Source organism: Haematobia irritans, chromosome 2, assembly GCF_050003625.1.
Source record: "Haematobia irritans isolate KBUSLIRL chromosome 2, ASM5000362v1, whole genome shotgun sequence".
Lineage (NCBI taxonomy): Eukaryota > Metazoa > Arthropoda > Insecta > Diptera > Muscidae > Haematobia > Haematobia irritans.
In genome coordinates this window covers 12,016,947-12,040,911 of record NC_134398.1, presented here as the reverse complement: position 1 = coordinate 12,040,911, position 23,965 = coordinate 12,016,947, and the positions used below count along the sequence as shown (strand labels likewise).

The following is a 23,965-nucleotide window of genomic DNA, read 5'->3' as shown; positions in this document are numbered from 1 at the left end:
TTTATGCGTTTTTAAAAAAAAAAAGTTATCAAGCTCTTAACAAATCACCCTTTAGAAATGTAAACATTTCGCTTGCCTGAAAAGAACGACATAAACCAAAATCAGAAATTTTTAAAGGTATCGGAAAAATATATGATTAGTTATGGAGGACGTCAAAAAGGATTTTTCAATTTGTTCCGTTATTTATTTGGTTCTTATATTCTTACCATATACATCTATCTCTTCGAAAGGGGTTTCCATTTCCAAAACCCGGATTTTTCAATAAAATTTCCATATTTCGTTTACACATACATTATAAAGAAATATTTTCGTAACAAATCCCTTGGAAATGTATATTTAAAAAACCTTAAAAATTTATATTCTAAAAAGATACAGAAGGCATGCAAAATTGTATAAAAAGAAGTTTCAATAATACACAATTTCTATATGGCATCTATGGGAGATGATGTGTGGTATTACAATAATGGAATGATGAATTAATAATTCATTGAAGCTTAAAATAACAATTTAAAACAACATGGATTAAAAATAAATGGATTTGGATATGAAAAAATAAGAAATGAAGGGAACAAGATGGTGGGTTGTTTGTCTGTATAAATAATTATTTAGATTATACACAACAGTTAAAAGCCCAGGAGCCTGAGTATCTAATAAAACAATTCTTTCTACTTCACATCTCGGCCTAGGTACGTACACATTACACCACAGGGCAAAAAGAAGCTCCGCTTCTCCCATTTTCTTTCTGTGTAATTGTTTTATTAGCTTCCCAATGGGCAAATAAACTCCTGTTGTAGCATTAACAAAGGCAAAATAAAAATGTGGAAATAATAATAATACGCTCGTAAATAAATGGAACATTCATTTTCTTAGAAAGTAAAACCGCCCTCAGGTGCCTTCGATTGGGCTGCATTAAATTCAAGAGCACCGTTAACTTCTTGGGGTGCCAATTCAGCTTCAGCACCATCACCATTGCTAAAGTAGGCATCTATGATGGCATAGGCCTTCTTGTAGACCTCTTCATTTTCATGCTGTTGTAAATGTTCCAATTTATCTAGGCCACCCATTTCTTCGACCATAAGGCAGAGATTTTCAGTGCCACCCAGCTTCTCAGCGAGGGCAAAGAGATTCGATAAACCTGTCAAGACCACCTTGATGGTACGTGGATCCTTGGCATCGAGCAAATCACAGAATGGTTTTAATATTTGATATTTCTCAATTAAATCGATTATCTGTTCAGGTGTGCCACTTGTTGTAGTGTTGGTGACAGCCCAGGCAGCTTCTTTTTGTGATTTGAAATCACCCTTCTCCAGAACTTTACGTATTTGGGCAAAAATATCTGTAAAAATGGAAAAGAAAAAAAAAGAGATTTAGTAGGCATGGGTTAAATGTAAGCTATGGGTTTTGTTGATAGAAAAGAGAAAAGTGAAAAAAGTTGGAACCATAGTTGTGGTATTGGCTGGTGTTATTGCACATGAAAACATTTGAAGCTCAAGTGAAATGATATAGAAAATTTCGAATCGAGTTAACTACAATTGAATGGAACAATTCGCAAATCATTACTAGGCATATTGTTTCAATTTTCAAGAAGTGAGATAAAACACAATTGGCAAAGACACATATTATTAATCGAATATCCAGAGGACTAAGAAGATGAGTTACAGCACAGTTATCATAATGAAGAGCAAGGAGTCATGGAAATCATCACTGACTCCCAAGAGGTATCCTCTGGGTGGAATACTGGTATAAAACTCAAGATTGATGACTTCTGCTGAAGAATGCCTAATTATGCAAATTCTGTATAACCCTTAGAATGGTCCAAGCTAGAGGTGTGCGTGATTCACGTTTTAATCACGTGAGTCGTGAGCAAAATCCAAAGCAACTCTCGTAAATGTGCGTGTATGGGACTAAAAGAAATATGTCGTGCGTGAGAAATAAAATCGGTTCGTGAATGTGCTTGAATAAAGTTTCAGCAACATCACGCTCATGAAAAAATCAAGATTTAATTCTTATTTATATGTTAACTGAAATTAATTTAGCTGTCGAACTATATTCTATTTTTGAATTTCGTTACCTTTGCTCACTTCCGGTTGGAAAATGTCATGAGTCTCGTGAATCGTGCGTGAGTGTGAGTCTTTAAAAGTATTTCGTGCGTGAGTATAGTTTTTCATTTCGTGAATGTGCGTGAATGTGATTGGCTACCACACGTATCGTGCGTGAGCGTGCGTGAACAAACATTTTGTTTCGTGAATGTGAGTGAAATTTTACTCACGCGCACACCTCTAGTCCAAGCAATATAGTGGACCAATATGGGCCACGTTTACAAGGATTCAACAGTAACACATGAGCGGATATCAAAAATGGCGAGTATGAAATAAAATTTTGATAAAATTTTCTATAGAAATAAAATTTTGACAAAAATTTTCTATAGAAATAAAATTTTGACAAAAATTTTCTATAGAAATAAAATTTTGAGAAAATTTTCTATAGAAATAAAATATTGAGAAAATTTTCTATAGAAATAAAATTTTGACAAAATTTTGTTTAAGAAAGTTTGAGAAAATTTTCTATAAAAATAAAATTTATACAAAATTTTCTATAGAAATAAAATTGTGACAAAATTTTCTATAAAATAAAATTTTGAGAAAATTTTCTATAGATATAAAATTTTGAGAAAATTTTCTATAGATATAAAATTTTGAGAAAATTTTCTATAGAAATAAAATTTTGAGAAAATTTTCTATACAAATAATATCTTGAGAAAATTTTCTGTAGAAATAAAGTTTGAGAAATTTTTCTATAGAAATAAAATTTAGACAAAATTTTCTATAGAAATAAAATTTTGACAACATTTTTCTATAGAAATAAAATTTAGACAAAATTTTCTATAGAAATACAATTTTGACACAATTTTCTATAGAAATAAAATTTTGAGAAAATTTTCTATAGAAACAAAATTTTGACAACATTTTCTATAAAAACAAAATTTAGACAAAATTTTCCATAGAAATAAAAAATAGACGAAAAAGATATAAAATGTTGATAAAATTTTCTACATAAATAATATGTTGAGAAAATTTTCTATAGAAATAAAATTTTGAAAAAAATTTTCTACAGAAATAAAATTTTGACAAAATTTTCTATAGAAATACAATTTTGACAAAATTTTCTATAGAAATAATATTTTGAGAAAATTTTCTATAGAAACAAAATTTTGACAAAATTTTCTATAGAAATAAAATTTTGACAACATTTTCTATAAAAACAAAATTTAGACAAAATTTTCCATAGAAATAAGTAGACAAAATTTTCTACATAAATAAAATGTTGAGAAAATTTCTATAGAAATAAAATTTTGACAAAATTTTCTATAGAAATAAAATTTTGACAAAATTTTCTATAGAAATAAAATTTTGAGAAAATTTTCTATAGAAACAAAATTTAGACAAAATTTTCTATAGAAACAAAATTTTGGCAACATTTTCTATAAAAACAAAATTTAGACAAAATTTTCCATAGAAATAAAAAGTAGATAAAATTTCCTACAAGATATAAAATGTTGACAAAATTTTCTACATAAATAAAATGTTGAGAAAATTTTCTATAGAAATAAAATTCTGAGAAAACTTTCTTAGAAATAAAACTTTGAAAAAAATTTCTATAGAAATAAAATTTTGACAAAATTTTCTATAGAAAAAAACATTTTGAGAAAATTTTCTATAGAAATAAAATTTTGACAAAATTTTCTATAGAAAAAACATTTTGAGAAAATTTTCTATAGAAATAAAATTTTGAGAAAATTTTCTATAGAAATAAAATTTTGACAAAATTTTCTATAGAAATAAAATTTTGACAGCATTTTCTATAGAAATAAAATTTTGACAAAATTTTCTATAGAAATAAAATTTTGACAAAATTTTTTATAGAAATAAAATTTTGACAAAATTTTTATAGAAATAAAATTTTGAGAAAATTTTCTATAGAAATTAAATTTTGATAAAATTTTCTATAGAAATTAAATTTTGATAAAATTTTCTATAGAAATAAAATTTTGAGAAAATTTTCTATAGAAATTAAATTTTGATAAAATTTTCTATAGAAATTAAATTTTGATAAAATTTTCTATAGAAATTAAATTTTGACAAAATTTTCTATAGAAATAAAATTTTGACAAAATTTTCCATAGAAACAAAAATTTTGAAAAAATTGTCTATAGAAATAACATTTTGAGAAAATTTTCTAGATATGAAATTTAGATAAATTTTTTACAGAAATAAAAATTAGACAAAATTTTCTATAGAAATCAAATTTCGGTAAAATGTTTGATAGATATAAAATGGGGGCAACATTTTTTAATAGAAATAACATTTTTACAAAATTTTCTATAGAAACAAAAATTTGACAGAACTAATAAAAAACTATTTGGTACTTTGGTAAAATTTTCTTAAAAAATTGCAAGATTATTTTGTTGAACTCCGTTCCCCAACTTTATTGTTTATTATTAAAAATTAAATACATTTTGAGTAAAAGCTTTAGGGTTATCGCATAAAGGTTGAATTCAAGTATCGATAACAATAATTCATATTAGGTATTGGCAATTCAATTATTTACGTTAAATTCAACAATTCAATATATATAGATATTCAAAATATTCAAAAGTTAATAATAAACAAGAAAGTTGGGGAACGGAGTTCAACATGCCGCCCCCTTTGCAGCAATGCAATTTCGTAAGAACATGCTCCAGATATTATCCATCCAAACACAGAACTTTGGGCGATGGGCATTGAGGACGATGTCTGAATAAGGCCAGCCAACAAGATCTTTGACAACTGATCGTTTCCAACTACAAGTTCTATGTCAGTTGGTTTAAAAAAATGTGGATCTGCCAAGTTAGGCAGATGGTTGTAAATATTGAATTGATGAATTTAACGTAAATAATTGAATTGCCAATACCTAATATGAATTATTGTTATCGATACTTGAATTCAACCTTTATGCGATAACCCTAAAGCTTTTACTCAAAATGAATTTAATTGTTGTAAATTCTAAACCACAATGTCTGACTGTCACTTCGTTGTTGTAAAACTTCACTTGTGCTTCGCCATTGCCCTTGGTAAGCTGCCGTCATCCTGAATAAAGCCATACTTTTGAATTCTTAAACTTAAACTTTGCCTTTTGCTTTCTTCTCTTTTCGTTACAAAAAATCTTTACATTTCCGACAGTTTATCTTTATCTACAGTCCACTAAAGGAAACACCTCACGGATTTGTACATATTTTTTAGCTCGAGTGGCAACCGTGAATGTGAGACCGCCTGAGGAGCGGTAAAATGTTAGCAGGGTTGTACAGCGTCAAATGATTAAGCCGATGCAACGCTGAAGTGCAGAACAAACGACTTGTTTGGTGAATAAAAACAAGTACTCAAATGTCACGTACAAACTAGAGGTGTGCACGTGACACGAAATTGTCGCGACTCACGAAAATTTTCGTGACTCACGCGTGAGTTGTGAATCACAATGATGGCAACGGCGTGAGTGAGCGTGATTAACAAACCAAATGTGACCAAAAACCAGATACGTGAGTCACGAAAATAATTTCTTCGTGAGTGCGCGCGAGTCACGAAAATAATTTCTTCGTGAGTGTGCGTGAGTAACGAATTTCGGAAAAATGCGCTCACGAAAATAATCCCGCCCGCGGACATAAAACGTTACCGAGTTGAATTCATTTACAATTTTAGTGACACCTGGGATGTTAAAAGTTTTATAACGCTCTCGATTTTAATCATGCTCATGTTTTCAGACACGTCCCCAAGGTAAATTACTCATAAAATTATTCGTGATTCACGACATTTTTCGTGAGCCACAAAAATGTCGGAAGTCACGACATTTTCGTGCGTGAGAGTGCATAAGTACAAATTTTCTTTTCGTGAGTGTGAGTCCTACCAAACAATATAGTGCATGGGTAAGATTTGTCCGTCGTAAGTGTGCGTGCACACCTTTACTTGTACACAGCAATATATACACAGAGCAATATATTTATACCCTGCTCCACACTGTGGAACAGGGTATAAATATATTGTCCGTCTGTCCGTGAACACATTTTTGTAATCAAAGTCTAGGTCGCAGTTTTAGTCCAATCGACTTCAAATTTGGCACAAGTATGTGTTTTGGCTCAGAATAGATCCCTATTGATTTTGGAAGAAATCGGTTCAGATTTAGATATAGCTCCCATATATAGCTTTCGCCCGATTTACACTCATATGACCACAGAGGCCAATTTTTTGTTCCGATTTAGTTGAAATTTTGCACATGGAGTAGTGTTAGCATTGTAGCTATGTGTGCCAAATTCGGTTGAAATCGGTTCATATTTAGATATAGCTCCAATATATAGCTTTCGACCGATTTACACTCATATGACCACAGAGGCCAATTTTTTGCTCCGATTTAGTTGAAATTTTGCACAGGGAGTAGAATTAGCATTGTAGCTATGCGTGCCAAATTTGGTTGAAATCGGTTCATATTTAGATATAGCTCCCATATATAGCTTTCGCCCGATTTACACTCATATGAGCACAGAGGCCAATTTTTAACTCCGATTTGGTTGAGATTTTGCACAGGGAGTAGAAGTAGCATTGTTGCTATGTGTGCCAAATTTGGTTGAAATCGGTTCATATTTAGATATAGCTCCAATATATAGCTTTCGGCCGATTTACACTCATATGACCACAGAGGCCAATTTTGTGCTCCGATTTAGTTGAAATTTTGCACAGGGAGTAGAATTAGCATTGTTGCTATGCGTGCCAAATTTGGTTGAAATCGGTTCAGATTTAGATATAGCTCCCATATATAGCTTTCGCCCGATTTACACTCATATGACCACAGATGCCAATTTGTAACTCCGATTTAGTTGAAATTTTGCACAGGGAGTAGAATTAGCATTGTTGAAATCGGTTCAGATTTAGATATAGCTCCCCATATGTATGTTTTTCTGATTTCGACAAAAATGGTCAAAATACCAACATTTTCCTTGTAAAATCGCGACTGCTTAGTCGAAAAGTTGTAAAAATGACCCTAATTTTCCTAAACTTCTAATACATATATATCGAGCGATAAATCATAAATAAAATTTTGGAAGTTTCCTTTAAATTGCTTCAGATTTAAACGTTTCCCATATTTTTTTTACTAACATTGTGTTCCACCCTAGTGCATTAGCCGACTTAAATTTTGAGTCTATAGATTTTGTAGAAGTCTATCAAATTCTGTCCAGATCGAGTGATATTTAAATGTATGTATTTGGGACAAACCTTTATATATATAGCCCCCAACACATTTGACGGATGTGATATGGTATCGAAAATTTAGATTTACAAAGTGGTGCAGGGTATAATATAGTCGGCCCCGCCCGACTTTAGACTTTCTTACTTGTTTTATTAGGCAGATTAGTTCATAGATAACAAACATATCGCTGACCCATCGGTGAAGAATAAACGCAGAAAATAGTGGAAATTGAAAATTCTCTTTGAGATATGTTTTCACAATTTTTAACATTTTTGATATACCAGATGATCTATTGTCAAATTAAATATTCAACAGTTTATATTTGCACAAAAAATTGTGGCCAAAACCGAGAAAATACAAAATTTAATTTTGAGAAAATTTTCTATTTACAAAAAACACAAAATGAAATGTCAGAGAAATCATTTTGGATATGTAACTTTTTCGATGCGGACGGGTCAATTAAAAATTTAATTGTTATTGATTGCAAAATTTTATCATTTTTTTTAATTGATTCAATCAAAAATTTAATTGATGTCGATATTTTATTGTGATTAAGAAATTGATTTATCAATTATTTTTTTATTAAAAATTTAAAAAAAATCAATATTTTGTTAACTAACTTAGTCTTTCGAGTTTGATTAAAAAGTTCATTGTACCAATTAATTTTTTAATTAAAAATTAAAAAATTGTCAATCATTGATCGAATTGATTTAATGTTTATAGTTTGATAAAAAGTTAATTGTATCAATTATTTATTTATTTATTTTTTTTTTTTATGAAAAAGTTTTAATTAACTTTTTAATTGAAAATATTTTTCGGTGCATTTCAAATTTTATCATCCAACCGATAAATTATTAAGAAGCGAAACTCCAATTGATATAGGGGAAGTAAAGAATTTTTGTACCTAGTATTTCCTAGTAAATATCACATCTATTTAATTTTCGAAAAAAAAAAACGCTTCACTAGTCCTTCCATTTATTCCGCTACAGGAAATAATTGATTTTCTTAGGAATATTTCACAAATTAAACAATTATAAGAAAAATTCAAATATCAAAACTCAACATCAAAGGAAAATTCAATAGACCACCAGCACTACTAACTAAATGAATAATAGAATTGTTGGAAACTTACCCGCATCGATAACAGCTTGAATTTGCTTTTGATTTCCTGCTGTAATATTACTGATGGTCCATGCGGCTTCCTTTACAATGTTATTCTTCGAGTGTTGCAATAAAAGACCCAACTTAGGTAAACCGCCAGCAGCAATTACGGCATCAGTCTACAATGCGGGAAGAGAAAGAGAGAGAGAGAGGAAAAATCAAACAAGGAAACGCAATGAAGAACTGAGAAAATTAAACAAGATAAGAATAAAAGAAAGTAATAATGCTAAAATGGCAACTTTGAATGTCAAGTCAAACGACGATGATGGGAGGAGAAAAAGACAACTTCAACGGAAAAATGAAGGCCATTTCCATGAAATTTTCATTTCTTTGTACTATTCGAGTAATAAAATTAGGGAGAAAAACTAAATGCAAAAAAGAAAGATATTTTTTCGTTTTTTTAACTTGCAGAAATACGACAAAAAACAACAGCAAGCCATTTGAAAATAAAAAAGTGTCGAGTAATTTAAACAAATTGAAGTGGCTAGGCCGCCCATAGCATAATGAAGGGGCGAAAAAACAGCGAATTACATTTGGCTTAACAGTAACACAGGAGAGATCATCCATCCACACAGCCCCAGTCATTCCGTGTATTTCTTCTGTCTTATTAGCCTCCTTAAAGATCATTCGAAAGTGTTTCATTAGCATTCGAAAATGTATGCCAAAAACCTGTTAAGGTGACACAAGAAGAAGGCTGGTTGCCTGCCCTTCCTCCATGAATGTTGGGTTAGTGTAAAAAAAAAAATTGTACAAATATGCAAATAACTATTTTCGCTTGGATGACACTATGTGGCACTTTTGAAATCATTATCACTTCCTTCAATGGGCTTGGTTTATCTGTTTCTTATTCAACGTCCAGATGGGGAGAAATGAATACAAAAAAATGGCATACTGTTGTCGAAGAAGGACTCTAATGAATTTAAGAAATCAGTAGCATTGAAATGTACGAGAGCAAATCTTGAATAACAAATCTTATGCAGATGATTTTGAAGATTTCCCAAAGAATTTAAAATTTAGCGAAAGCAGATGACACTATGAAACAGAAATTTTATTTCTATAGAAAATTTTGTCCAAAATTTATTTTTATAGAAAGTTTTGTCCAAATTTTATTTCTATAGAAAATTTTGTCAAAATTTTATTTCTATAGAAAATTGTGTCCAAATTTTATTTCTATAGAAAATTGTGTCCAAATTTTATTTCTGTTGAAAATTTTGTCTAAATTTCATTTCTATAGAAAATTTTATCAACCTTTTATTTCCATAGAAAATTTTTGCCAAAATTTTATTTCTATAGACAATTTTGTGCAAAATTTTATTTCTATAGAAAATTTTTACAAAATCTTATTTCTTTAGAAAATTTTGCAAAAACTTATTTCTATAGAAAATTTTTGCAAAATGTCATTTCTATATAAAATTTTCTGCAAAATTTTATGTCTATAGAAAATGTTTGCAAAATTTTATTTCTATAGAAAATTTTGGCAAAATTTTATTTCTATAGAAAATTCTTGCAAAATTTTATTTCTATAAAAAAATTTTGTCAAAATTTTATTTCTATAAAAAAAAATTCAAATTTCAAAAATAGAAATAATTCTATAGAAAATTTTTGCAAAATGTCTATAGAAAATTTTGGCAAAATTTTATTTCTATAGAAAATTTTGTGCACAATTTTTAGAAAATTTTGTGCACAATTTTTAGAAAATTTTGTGCAAAATTTTATTTCTATAGAAAATTTCGTGCACAGTTTTTAGAAAATTTTGTGCAAAATTTTTTCTATAGAAAATTTTGTGCAAAATTTTATTTCTATAGAAAATTTTATCAAAATTTTCTTTCCATAGAAAATTGTTGCCAAAATTTTATTTCTATAGACAAAATTTTATTTCTATAGAAAATTTTATAAAAATTTTATTCATTTAGAATTCATTTATTTAGAAATTTTTGTTAAAATTATTATTATATTATTTCTATAGAAAATTTTGTCAAAATTTTACTTCTATAGAAAAATTTGTCAAAATTTTACTTCTATAAAAAATTTTATTTCTTTAGAAATTTTTGTTAAAATTATTATTATATATTTCTATAGAAAATTTTGTCAAAATTTTACTTCTATAGAAAAATTTGTCAAAATTTTACTTCTATAAACAATTTTGTCAAAATTTTATTTCTGCAGAATATTTTTGCAAAATTTTATTTCTATAGAAAATTTTTGCAAAATTGTATTTCTATAAAAATTTTTTTGCAAAATTGTATTTCTTTAGAAAATTTTTGCAAAATTTTATTTCTATAGAAAATTTTGTCAACATTTTATTTTTATAGAAAATTTTGTGCAAAATTTTATTTATTAGTATTATATTATTTCTATAGAAAATTTTGTCAAAATTTTACTTCTATAGAAAAATTTGTCAAAATTTTACTTCTATAAACAATTTTGTCAAAATTTTATTTCTGCAGAATATTTTTGCAAAATTTTATTTCTATAGAAAATTTTTGCAAAATTGTATTTCTATAGAAAATTTTTGCAAAATTGTATTTCTATAGAAAATTTTTGCAAAATTTTATTTCTATAGAAAATTTTGTCAACATTTTATTTCTATAGAAAATTTTGTGCAAAATTTTATTTCTATAGAATATTTTGTGCAAAATTGTATTTCTATAGAAAATTTTGTGCACAATTTTTAGAAAATTTTGTGCTAAATTTTATTTCTATAGAAAATTTTGTAAAAATTGAAAATTTTTGCAAAATTGTATTTCTATAGAAAATTTTTGCAAAATTGTATTTCTATAGAAAATTTTTGCAAAATTTTATTTCTATAGAAAATTTTGTCAACATTTTATTTCTATAGAAAATTTTGTGCAAAATTTTATTTCTATAGAATATTTTGTGCAAAATTGTATTTCTATAGAAAATTTTGTGCACAATTTTTAGAAAATTTTGTGCTAAATTTTATTTCTATAGAAAATTTTGTAAAAATTTTATTTCTATAGAATTTTTTTTTTTTTCAAAATTTTATTTCTTTAGAAAATTTTGTTAAAATTTTATTTCTATAGAAAATTTTGAGAAAATTGTGTGTAAAATTTTATTTTTATAGACAATTTTGTGTAAAATTATATTTCTATAGAAAATTTTGTGCAAAATTTTATTTCTATAGAAAATGTTTGCAAAATTTTATTTCTATAGAAAATTTTGTCAAAATATTATTTCTATAGAAAAATTTGTCAAAATTTTACTTTTATTTCTATAGAAAATTTTTGCAAAATTTTATTTCTATAGAAAATTTTTGCAAAATTTTATTTTTATAGAAAATTTTATGAACATTTTTTCTATAGAAAATTTTGTGCAAAATTTTATTTCTATAGAAAATTTTGTGCAAAATTTTATTTCTATAGAAATTTTTGTGTAAAATTTTATTTCTATAGAAAATTTTGTGCAAAATTGTATTTCTATAGAACATTTTGTGCAAAATTTTATTTCTATAGAAAATTGTGTGCAAAATGTTATTTCTATAGCAAATTTTGTTCAAAATGTTTAGAAAATTTTCTGTCAAATTTTATTTGTATAGAAAATTTTGTCAAAATTTTATTTCTACAAAAAAAAATTCAAAATTTTATTTCTATAGAAAATTCTTGCAAAATTTTATTTCTATAGAAAATTTTATGCAAAATTTTATTTCTATAGAAAATTTTTGCAACATTTTATTTCTATAGAAAATTTTGTGTAAAATTTTATTTCTATAGAAAATTTTGTGCAAAATTTTATTTCTATAGAAAATTTTGTGCAAAATTTTTTTTCTATAGAAAATTTTGTGCAAAATTTTATTTCTATAGAAAATTTTTGCAAAATTTTATTTCTATAGAAAATTTTTGCAAAATTTTATTTCTATAGAAAATTTTTTCAACATTTTATTTCTATAGAAAATTTTGTCAAAATTTTACTTCTAGATACGAATTAATTGCAACAGTCTCTGAGGAAAAATCAGCAAACCAGGACACCATCAACCTTATAGCCGCTCGCTTCATACGCCTACCCTACGCATGATTAAAATCTTGGATGTTATTAACCCTTATATTATGTTGGGGTCCTTTGATGACCAATATGGTATTTTTCATCAGCGTATTTCTTACTGCTGGAATATAAATAAAAGTTCTTACTAGTCAGTGCGTGAATTGTTTATATGTACTGAATTCTTGCTGAGTAGTAAGAACTTTTAATTATATTCCAACAGTAAGAAATACGCTGATCAAAAATACCATATGGGTCATCTAATGACCCCAAACATAATATAAGGGTTAAAATCGTTAGCATAAATATGTTTTGGAGTACATGAGCTTGAGCATTTGAGTTGACGTAAGAAGTATGTCCGTGAGTGTGAATACATTCATGAGAGTGAGCATTTCCGTCAGTTTTCGTGATGATGAATTTCTGTCACGATTAGTCTTTCTGTGCCAAGTGCAGGTGGCTCACCATCGTATATCTCTCTGGACACAATTCATCCTAGTGCCAGATTTCACTGTTATTATATTTCATACAATTAGTCAATTAAATTGGAATTTTGACTTTGGCAAAATTAGAAGAAATTGAAACGTTCACATCAAATAATGATTTTGGGCGTTCCAAACTTTCTCAGCCTCTGAGCACTAAATTCCTATCACTATAATCCTATCATGTAATTGTTCTCCGCTCGATCCAATCTAATCTTAAAGGGAAGAATTGAAATATTCTCTATCTCCACCCCACCCCTTCTTTATCCCACACCACATATTCATCGCTTTGAAGATTTTTTTCAAAGTTGATTTCTGTATATGCAGCAAAGCGCCTTAAATTAAGACGATGATGATGAGGAGTTTGATGATTCGTAAGCTCTCTTTTAGCATTTTCGCCTCAAACCCTTTTGTTTTGAAAACAAATTTTTTACTATTACCACTTTTCCAGTTCGCGTTAAGTGATGCGAAAGGAGGTGGCTAAAGAAATTGCCTGTCATTTTGCCATGCCCAAACAAACAAAACCCCAAAACACCCCAAGGGGAACAGCGCCACCAAAGCCGCTATTAATTTGCAATGCAAATTTTTCTTTACTTCTATGTTGAGTTTTTTCCCCCTTCTAATATTTTACTCGTTACTCTTGTATGGGAGTTGGCAAAAAAAAAAAAAAAAGAAAGAAAAAAACAACTATCGACATTGAGGTAGTATCAAGCAAGCAAGCAACACATGCCACACGTAGCTTTTGTGCCAACATTTAAGTGAGTGTTAATGCACTAAGTGCTGATGCTCTTTTTCGGTTTGTGTGTTGTTATCGTTGGCTATGTCGATGGCTTATAGCTTTCCCAGAACGAGGGTCAAATTTTAACTGGTGAAAGGCAAAGGACTAATCGACTTGCATGGGTGTACGGGAAATTTTAGAATTATTGTCATATGATTTAAAGTGGACAAGAGAAAGCAAGTAATGGTCATGCGGTTGCTACACGAATACAAAATACTCTACAAAATTTCTAGGAAAAGTCTACCAAATTAAAAACAAACAAACTATTAGTTATGCGAAATTGACAAAAGATGGCGTAGTTCGGAATATACGCATCAGAAAAAAAAAACAGAAACTATATTAATGTTATAACCTCATTCCATAGCTTTCATTTTAAGTATGTGTCATTTTCCCGGAGTGGCTGACAAGTTTCTTGCCTACAAACAACATGTTGTCCAGAATGGCGTTGGTTGATTTTAAATAAATGACACATCAAATCGATGTTTTGAGTGCTCAAAATGCACTTGTTTGAGCCGACTTGTGAACGCTCGCATTGTGGTGGTGAAGACTAATCCGTCTTCAGCGGTTTGTTTTTGCGATTTCTTGGAAGTGCATTGGCAAACAAATGATTGTGTCCCACTAAAAATTTACTGCTCTGCAATATTCTAATGGTACGATTGCAACATGTCGTTTTTCTGAAAAAACAGCGACCATTTGTTTGGAAGTGCTTCGTGCGCGAGCAACTTTTGTAGGGTTTGGCTCAGAGAATGAATATTTTTTCCAAAATTATGAACCTTCCACCCAATCCACAAACAATCATTTTCAAGCTGCTATAATAAAGGGTGATACGGTCAAAATTTGGTCAATATAAACTTGACGTATTTCTTTCAATTTTGCATTTAAAAAACCTGAACACCCCTCATTTTGAAGGTGTGTGTGTGTGTAGAATGTTGTTCCTATTTTGATTTTGGAATTCACTCTACAGTTGTCAAAATGCCGTCCAAGCAAGAAGAGCAGCGTATCAAAATTTTGCTCGCGCATCGCGAAAATCCGAGCTACTCGCACGCAAAGCTGGCAAAATCGCTAAAAGTTGCCAAATCAACCGTTACAAATGTAATTAAAGTGTTTGGGGAACGTTTGTCGACAGCCAGGAAGTCTGGATCGGGGGTAAATCGAAAACCGGAAGCCGCTGAGACGACAAAGAGAGTTGCCGGTAGTTTCAAGCGAAACCCTAACCTCTCTCTCCGAGATGTCGCAAATAAGCTGGGTGTATCGTCTACAACCGTGCATCGAGCCAAAAAACGAGCCGGACTATCGACTTACAAGAAGGTAGTGACTCCAAATCGCGATGATAAACAAAATACGACGGCCAAAGCGCGATCCCGAAGGCTGTACACGACGATGCTGACGAAGTTTGACTGCGTGGTAATGGACGACGAAACCTACGCCAAAGCCGACTACAAGCAGCTTCCGGGACAGGAGTTTTATACGGCAAAAGGAAGGGGAAAGGTAGCAGATATTTTCAAGCACATAAAACTGTCAAAGTTCGCAAAGAAATATTTGGTTTGGCAAGCCATCTGTACCTGTGGCTTCAAAAGCAGCATTTTTATAGCTTCCGGGACTGTCAACCAAGAAATTTACGTGAAAGAGTGTTTGAATAAATGTCTGCTGCCTTTCCTGAAGAAACACGGTTGTTCCGTACTGTTTTGGCCGGATTTGGCATCTTGCCATTACGGTAAAAAGGCCATGGAGTGATACGCCGCCAACAACGTGCAGGTGGTTCCCAAGGACTAGAACCCTCACAACACGCCAGAGCTCCGCCCAATTGAGAAATACTGGGCTATTGTCAAGCGGAACCCAAAGAAGACCAAAAAAAAAACTGCTAAGGACGAGCAGCAGTTCAAGGCAAACTGGCTTTCTGCGGCAGGTGTCAAGCGTGAGGCCCGGCAATTCGGATTTGGAAAAGCGAAAGCCTAACTGAATATTTTTCCTGAATTTTATACTAATTGAACTTGAAAAAGAAATTTAATTTGATTTTTAAATAAACGATTTCACCGATTTACACGCGTTTTCCCTTGACCAAATTTTGACCGTATCACCCTTTAATTTTACAAAAATTTAGCTCAGAATAAAAAGTTGATTGTAAGATTGTTTGTACAGCTAATCTCATTACTATTCGAGCAACTTCAAATTGATTTTAGAATGGACAATTGTCCGCCGCCGAATGGTCAATTTTTTATCGGCATGGCCGTCAAGCCGCCGCCGCCGTAGGCAAACATTTAGTGTCAGCCGCCGCCGACAAAAATGGGTCGGCTTCATTCTCTGGTTTGGTTCATCTTGAAACACCCATACAATCGACTACTATTTACTTTCGGGCTCATACGAGTAAATCCTGTCACAATGTCATACATGTGTTTGGAAGCACCGCGATCGTATTTTTGGAGAATTTCTTGTTGATACAAGAGCCTTTTTTAGCGATTGACAAATTGGATACAAAGCGAACAAATTTTTTTTGGTCCCACTAATGCCTTGTCTAATTACAGGTGACATGACGATCATGCAATATCAGTTGGCACTCAGCTTCAATGGTTTCCACAATAACAACTGATTTTGCAGACCTTCAAGAAATTCGTCTTGCAATGAACTACGGCCTCGGTTTAATTCATCATACCATCGACAAACACTGGTCCTCGACGGCGCTTCAACGTCAAATATTGAATAAGTTCATCGATGCACTGTTGTTAAGTTAATTCGCGTCGAAAGTTGTAATTAATAATAGCACGAAAATATTCACGATTTAATTCCATTTTTTTGGTGATATGAATAGTGAGCTGGTGGCCAGTATGGGAGATAATGGGTGTGCGAAGGTACACCTCTCACCCGTCCAGACACGGACAATTCGACAATTCCGTAGACAGCGTCAGAAAATCTAGACGCCTGCCTGCGTCTACAATGAGAACCTTACGTTAGAGCTTTGATTGAAACGCTATGGTGGCCCAATCCCGAAATATAAAAGAAACCCTTCTTATTTGGAAAGTCATAACACGATGTTTTTGTACATAGAGAATGGCAACATGCTGCAAAACTTATTTGGAAACATTCAAATAGTAAGTCCAACACCACCCAACGTATAGCCCAGACATTGCTCGTATTGATTGTTACCAACGATGACGCATGACCTGGCTGCACAGCATTTTGTTTTTTATGGCGAAGCCAAAAATTGGGTCGAATCGAGGATTGAGTCAAAACACGAGTGGTTTTTCGTCGCTGTATCCTTATGTTGCCAGAAAGTCAGGGAAAAATTAGTGGCTAGCGATGGATAATACTTTGTTCTATTTTCATTCGATTTGATCATTTTTCTGAATAAATTCTAAAACATTTTGGGAAGAATTACACAGAATCAATTTGCGCTTTCGATATGTGCAAGTTGTTATTTTTATACCCTGCGACACTGTGGAACAAGGTATTATAAGTTAGTGCATATTTTTGCAACACCCAGAAGGAGACGAGATAGACATATGGCGTACTTGGCAATATTGCTCAGGGCCGGCCCCTGAGTCGATCGGCCTCCATATAGACTGATTTCACTTATTGAGGGTATAGAAGGCGCACTGATCATGAAAATTGCTTGAAACTGAATGCAAAATTTCCAGATTTTACTTCTCGTAGTCATTTAAATAATTGGGATGAAAATCTACAGATTATAGATTTCAAATCAAGGCGTTATTTCATCATTTTCTTGCACACTTACAAGAGATGTTTATGATTCCTCTAAAACTCATACAAAAAATGGTTTTTATAAATTCAGAATCTGATCTAGTCATCATAGGTAAAATCTTTAAATTTATCTGTGGGAAGCGTACTGGTTGAACTGATCTGCCTGGGGAAATATCTGTCATCAAACCCCCCTGAAATTTTCAAAGGAAACTATTATATTTGATTCATGCGTGTATTTAAGATTCGCCCCGGCCGTACTTACTTCTGTATATACTTGTTTTTACTAACATTTTGTTCCAACCCAGGGCATTAGCCGACTTAAATTTTAAGTCTACAGAAGTCTAACAAATTTTTGTCCAGATCGAGTCAGATTTAAATATATGTATATGGGAACATAAACTTTATATATAGCACCCAACACATTTGATGAATTTGATATGGTATCGAAAATGTGGATGTACAAAGTGGTGCAGTAGTCGACCCCGCCCGACTTTAGAATTTCCTTACTTGTTTTAGATTAAAATTTCTATCTAAACTTGGAACTTTTCTCTTGATCCCAATGTTAAACGATTAATATTCCAAGAAAATATTCGACTACGGTTAAACGGTCTCATAAAAGGCCGTTGATCGATACTTTTGTCGAGCTCAATAAAACTTCGTATCAGCTTCGTACTGTTATTACAAAAATCTGATGCTGGTAATTTCCACCTCATCATACCTCCTCCTCCTCCTCTCCTTCGATTAGTTTAAAACTACAATAAACTACAACTACAATCAGTTCACTATGGTTACTTAGACAACTAAGTAACCATATTGAACTGATATGAGAGAAAATATCTGGAAAATATCTCCTTGAGCAATATAGGCAAATAGATTCTCCTTTTAATTAAGCTAATACAATTTTATTGAAAAGTATTCACAAAATTTAACAAATAACCACAATATAATGAAGAGATTAAATTTTCTTATATATAACATCTAAGAGGCTTATGCTGAACGAACACAGGAAATGATAGCATGGCTTTTTTTGCCTTTCGATATTTTTAAAATTTTTGCATTGCAAATTTATGCAATTTTTATAATGGCTAAGAGGAGGAGTTCTACATCATCCGCCACTTGAGACTGGTAGTGATAGTCAGTAGGTTTTTGTGATGATTCTGAAGATTTTCCACTACTACTGAGATGATGCTAATAATGATAAAACTGATTTGTCGGCACTTTTTAAACTTGATTATTATGTCGAAATTAATGCCTTTGAGAATCAAGGGTGGGTGGGTATTGATTGTGTAATTTCTCATGTTTTCATCTTCTTTAAATTTTCAAAGTAATTGACAAATACAACATTGAACAAGTATATACTGCAGTAAGTTCGGTTGGGACGAATCTTAAATACCCACCACCATGAATCAAATATTATAGTTTCCTTTGAAATTTTTGAGGGGTGGGGGTTTGATGAGATATTTTCAAAGCAGTTCAACCAGTACACTTCCCGAAGATAAATTTAAAAATTTCAGCTATGAAGACTATATCATATTCGGGATTTATAAGAACCATTTTTGTTAGAGTTATAGAGGAATCATCTTGTAAGTGTGCAAAAGAAAATATTGCCTTGATTTGAAATCTAAAATCGGTAGATTTTCACCCCCATTATTGAAATGATTACGAGAATTAAAATCAGTTTTAAGCAATTTTCATTATCAGTGCGCCTTCTATACCCTTAATAAGTAAAATTGGTCTATATGGAGGCCTAACCAAATGGTCCGATAAAAACTAAACCCGATACACGTTTATTTTGAGTCTAAAATTCCAGTATATGTGCAATTTATTTATTTATTTAATCAACCAACGCCCTTCTGGACAACATGTTGATAGAATTCAATCAATAGAGCTCTAGTATTCCAAATAAAAACTTAACCTTATAATTAAAACGAAACTAAAAAAAAACTTTCAGGCAAATCGGATAAAAGCTACGATTTCTATAAGCCCAAGAAGTAAAATCGGGAGATGTTGGTGTTGTAAAAGTTTTTAATGTAGTTTCATCCATTTTGTTCTATGCTTGTGTAGTTCAACTAGTAGCCAGATCAAGGAACTCTGCAACGAGGATGGGGTGTATCCAGAGTGATCTGGTAGTGAGACGGGTAGGCTTAGCTGGGCAAGCGCAAAAGGTGACGAGTGTCATGCGGCCCTTGTTTACAGATGGGACACACATCAGCTACGCTGCTATCAATAACTGATAAGTATGAATAGAGGCGGCTGCATTTGCCTGATCTTAGTTGGCCCAAAACTGCCGTGGGAGGTCTCTCTCCTCCGGTGCTATAGGCGGTGGTCGGACTTTGAGAACAGGATTAACCTTGTAGCTTCTCACCGCTTCAGCTACAGTATCCTCATGAATCCTGTTCAGACCTGTCTGATATGCTGCCTGATCTAGAGGCCCGCTTTTGTAACGCTGGGTCTTGCGCTCTAGAAGGTGAAGATCAACCCTTACATTCCTGGGTGGAGGTTGTCTATCCACTAGATGATGATTCGGATTAGAGATGTGCACGTGAGTAAAATTTCACTCACACTCACGCACATTCACGAAGTCAAATATTTATTCACGCACGCTCACGCACGATAAGTGTCGTAGCCACTCACGCACATTCACGAAATGAAAAACAATAATCACGCACGCTCACGCACGAACTACTTTTACAGACTCACGCACGATTCACGACAATTCACGTCACTCACCACAAATTCACGAGATTCACGACTTTTTCCAACCGGGAATGAGCAAGGGATACAAAATTCATAAATAAAATATAACTCGACAGCTAAATCAATTTCAGTTAGCATACGAGTAAGAATTAAATCTTTTTTTCGTGAGCGTGATTTTGCAGAAATTTTATTCACGCACATTCACGAACCGATTTTATTACTCACGCACGACATTTTTTTTAGTCCCATTCACGCACATTCACGAGAGTTACTCCTAATTTTATTCACGACTCACGTGATTCACGCGTGTCACGACAATTTCGTGTCACGCGCACATCTCTAATTCGGATGACAACTTCGATGGCAACCCAAGAGGTACTGCTTTGACAACATGTAATTGTGTCGACGCACTGGGATGATCTTGGTCTCCGCATAAAGGTGATCCAGAGGGGTGTACTGCGGAGACGTCCTGTTGCGGTTCTAAGGGCAGCGTTCTAACAGGTCTATATGTTATTCCACTGCGTATCGCTCGTTTGAGGTGTCCACACAGGCGGGAGATCGGTCTATATGGTGGCTATACCAAAACATGAACCGATACCCATCATTTTTGGCAGACCTCTTTGTGGTCCTAAAATACCTCTTGATTTCCAATTTCAGGCAAATTGGATCAAAGCTACGGTTTCTAGATTTCCAATTTCAGGAAAATTGGATAAAAACTACGTTTCCATAAAACCAAGATCACAAATCGGGAGGTCGGTTTATATGGGGACTATATCGAAACCTGGACCGATATAGCTCATCTTCGAACTTGACCTGCCTGCAGACAAAAGACGAGTTTGTGCAAAATTTCAGCCAGACAGACGGACATGGTTATATCGTCTTAAAATTTCTCCCTGATCAAGAATATATACTTACTTTATATAATCGGAAATCAATATTTCGATGTGTTACAAACGGAATGACAAACTTATTATACCCCCGGTCACCATTCTATGGTGGTGGGTATAAAAAGAATACACAATTTGTGAGAATTTGCTAATTACAATTTATATCTTAAAGTATTAAATATTAAATTCCCTATTGAAGTGGGAGCATTTGTTGCATAAACACGTGAAGCAGTTGAAAAAGAACTCAATGACATATGTGTGATGTGAGCCATTTTAAACTTGTCGGATTTAAATCTATGCATATGCATGTATAAGTGATTTGAAAACTTTTTATTCATGCTTAGATATATGTACACATCATCTGTATGCAGGTATGTGTTTTACAACAAAGAAGTTTTTTTTTTTTTTTTAATAACGGCATTGTTCTAAAGAATTCGAATTAAAAAGAAATAATAAAGCATACAAATGCAGAATATTTGCTAATATAAGAGGATTCTCTTCAAATAAAATAAAAACTTTGTTGACAATGTTGATTTGCTTTTTTTTTTTCAATATTAAAACTTATATTGCAGTCAACATTTTACATAGGCCAATAAATACAGTGTAATGCCTTTAAGGGATGAAGATAAAAACATTGGAAGATCCCTCTACAAATCGGAAAACAAAGAAATAAAGATATGCTTACAATGTCTGTGTTAGATTCATTAAAGACTATTCGACCAGAACTCTATATTAAAAATTTAAAAATATATATGACAATGCTTATATTTTTATTAAATGGAAAAGCTTTGGTAATCGGCTTCTCGAAGTCGAAGTCCGATTCGTGGCTGATTCTCGATTTTTGGCCGAATGCCGATGCCGATTTTTCGGTCGAGCTCTATTATATAGGCAAGATGACAAACATATCCATAGTACGGTTTAATTGGTTGTTAGATAACGGAGAACTAATGTGGGTTAGTGTTTTTAGTATGAATACAAATTGATTGTTTTAATTGTTAATTAAACATTTTTTAAATCATTTTTTACCGACTTGTCTTTTGACTTTGATTAAAAAGTTAATAGTAGGTGTGTTCCTTTACTTTACCCGTAGTAAAAAGTAGTAAAAGAGAGAAATATTGAAAATCCTCTCAGATTTCTATATTTGTTAAATGTACAGGAACGAAAATATAGTAAAAATTGTAAAAATGTCAAATAAAAAAGAAAAGAAGCATTGTGATTTGAATAAATATTTTCAAAACATGTAGGTAAATTAAATACTTTTATATCGATATTTTTTTTTTTGACAAATGGCAAATTTTTTGCAGAAACTTTGAAATCCTTATTACGATAGAAAGAAGCTATGGTTTTTACTTTGTTATAAAAAGTACTCCGTTTGCAAAATTTTTTATCAAAGTAAAACTCTGGCTTCTGGGCCACAAAGTAGAGTAATAGCGCATATTATCAGTATCTTATAAGGTGGGGTTTTTCATTCCGTTTGTAACACATACAAATAACGAATTCTGACTATAGAAAGTATATATAGTCTTGATCAGGGAGAAATATAAGACGATGTCTCTCTGTCTGGCTATCTGTTGTAATCAGGCTACTTCCTTCAATAATGAACCTATAGTGCTGAAATTTTAACAGACACGTTTTTCTTCTACATGCAGGTCAATTTTGAAGATGGGACTACTTCGGCCTAAGTTTCGATTTTGCTTCCATATGAACCGACCCCCGAATTGGGGTCTTCATGACATAGATATTAAAACTTTTATCCGATTTGCATGAAATTCAAAACGTAGAGGTACTTTTGGTCCATTAAAGGGTGTGCCGAATTTGGTGTGAGTCGGTCAATGTTTTGGTACTTTTTTCGAAACAAGTGGTATTGGTTCGGCATTGTTTTGAAATTCCAAATTGTGGAGTCTACACGTTAAATCTAAAGCACAAAGGTGCACAAAATTTTCCTCCAGAATACGTAGAAAGGAATGTAGTCCTTCTAGACTCAAAATACAGACCCCACTTGTTCAAATTTTGCAAAAAAATAAATTGTAAGGCCCTATCTCGCAAATATTAGATATATTCGCACACATACACAATCTTTTTATGGTAGTTATAAGTTCTATCCAGCAAAGCAAAAATCATGAAAATCGGTGCATAATTGCGCGTTTGCCAAGTAACACTAAATTGCATACATCCGAGGTGTCCAACTTCCAACGTCTATAGACCAGCCCGTGAATCCACTAGGGACCTACAAACCTCTAAATATAGAGAAAAACATTTCAGCTTTGGCACAAAGAAAAAATTATGATGATATCTTAATCCATTAAAAAGTTGCAGATTTATTTCCAAAAAAAAAGCGATTTGGAACTACTTTAGTTTGGAAAATTTGAAAACAAATAATTATTTTTGTCATGACATATCTACAACTTTTACTCGAAAGAATTTGTCAAGTAACTTGTAGTAAAAAAAAAAATTAAAAGAGACATGCATTTTGACATTGTTCTCTTAAAATTGTTTACTACTTTTACTATTTTTTGGGGTTGAGGAACGGTTTCTAGTAAAAACTAGTAAAAGTAGTAACTAGTAGTACGTAAAGGAACACAACTAGTATCAAATAATTTTTTTTTTTATTAAAAATTTAAAACTTTTCAATTGACTTAATTTTTCTGGTTTTATAAAATCTTAATTGTATCAATTAATATTTTAATTGACCGTTTTTAGCTTTTTAATTGAAAATATTAGTTAAAGAAAATATACAATTTTTAACCGTATGTAAACTTGTGTGAGACTGTGTATATTGGATAGGAGGCTGAATTTTATGCTTAATACTGAAGAAAGAGCAAGGAGAGCCACGGTAGCGTATTTTTCGTGCAAAAAGGCAATAGGGAAAAATCACTAACTACATCCGAAAATTGTGCATTGGCTGTATTCGGCAGTAGTTTGACCTATAATGCTATGTGGTGTTGTGGTCTGGTGGCAGCAGTCGACAAGGCCTAAAAATAATGTCACACGTGTAAAAA

At 31.7% G+C, this 23,965-nt stretch overlaps 1 protein-coding gene across 1 annotated transcript in view; it reads right to left on the bottom strand.

The window, feature by feature from the left end:
* Positions 1-275: 275 nt before the first annotated feature.
* Pen (karyopherin subunit alpha) overlaps positions 276-23,965 on the bottom strand; it is a 31,604-nt gene continuing 7,914 nt past the window's right edge. Inside the window, exons 5-6 of the mRNA XM_075293362.1 lie at positions 8,405-8,552; positions 276-1,336 (exon numbers count right to left, since the gene is read on the bottom strand). Coding sequence (XP_075149477.1) covers positions 867-1,336; positions 8,405-8,552 — 618 coding nt within the window. The 3' untranslated portion in view covers positions 276-866. The remainder of the gene's footprint in view (positions 1,337-8,404; positions 8,553-23,965) is intronic.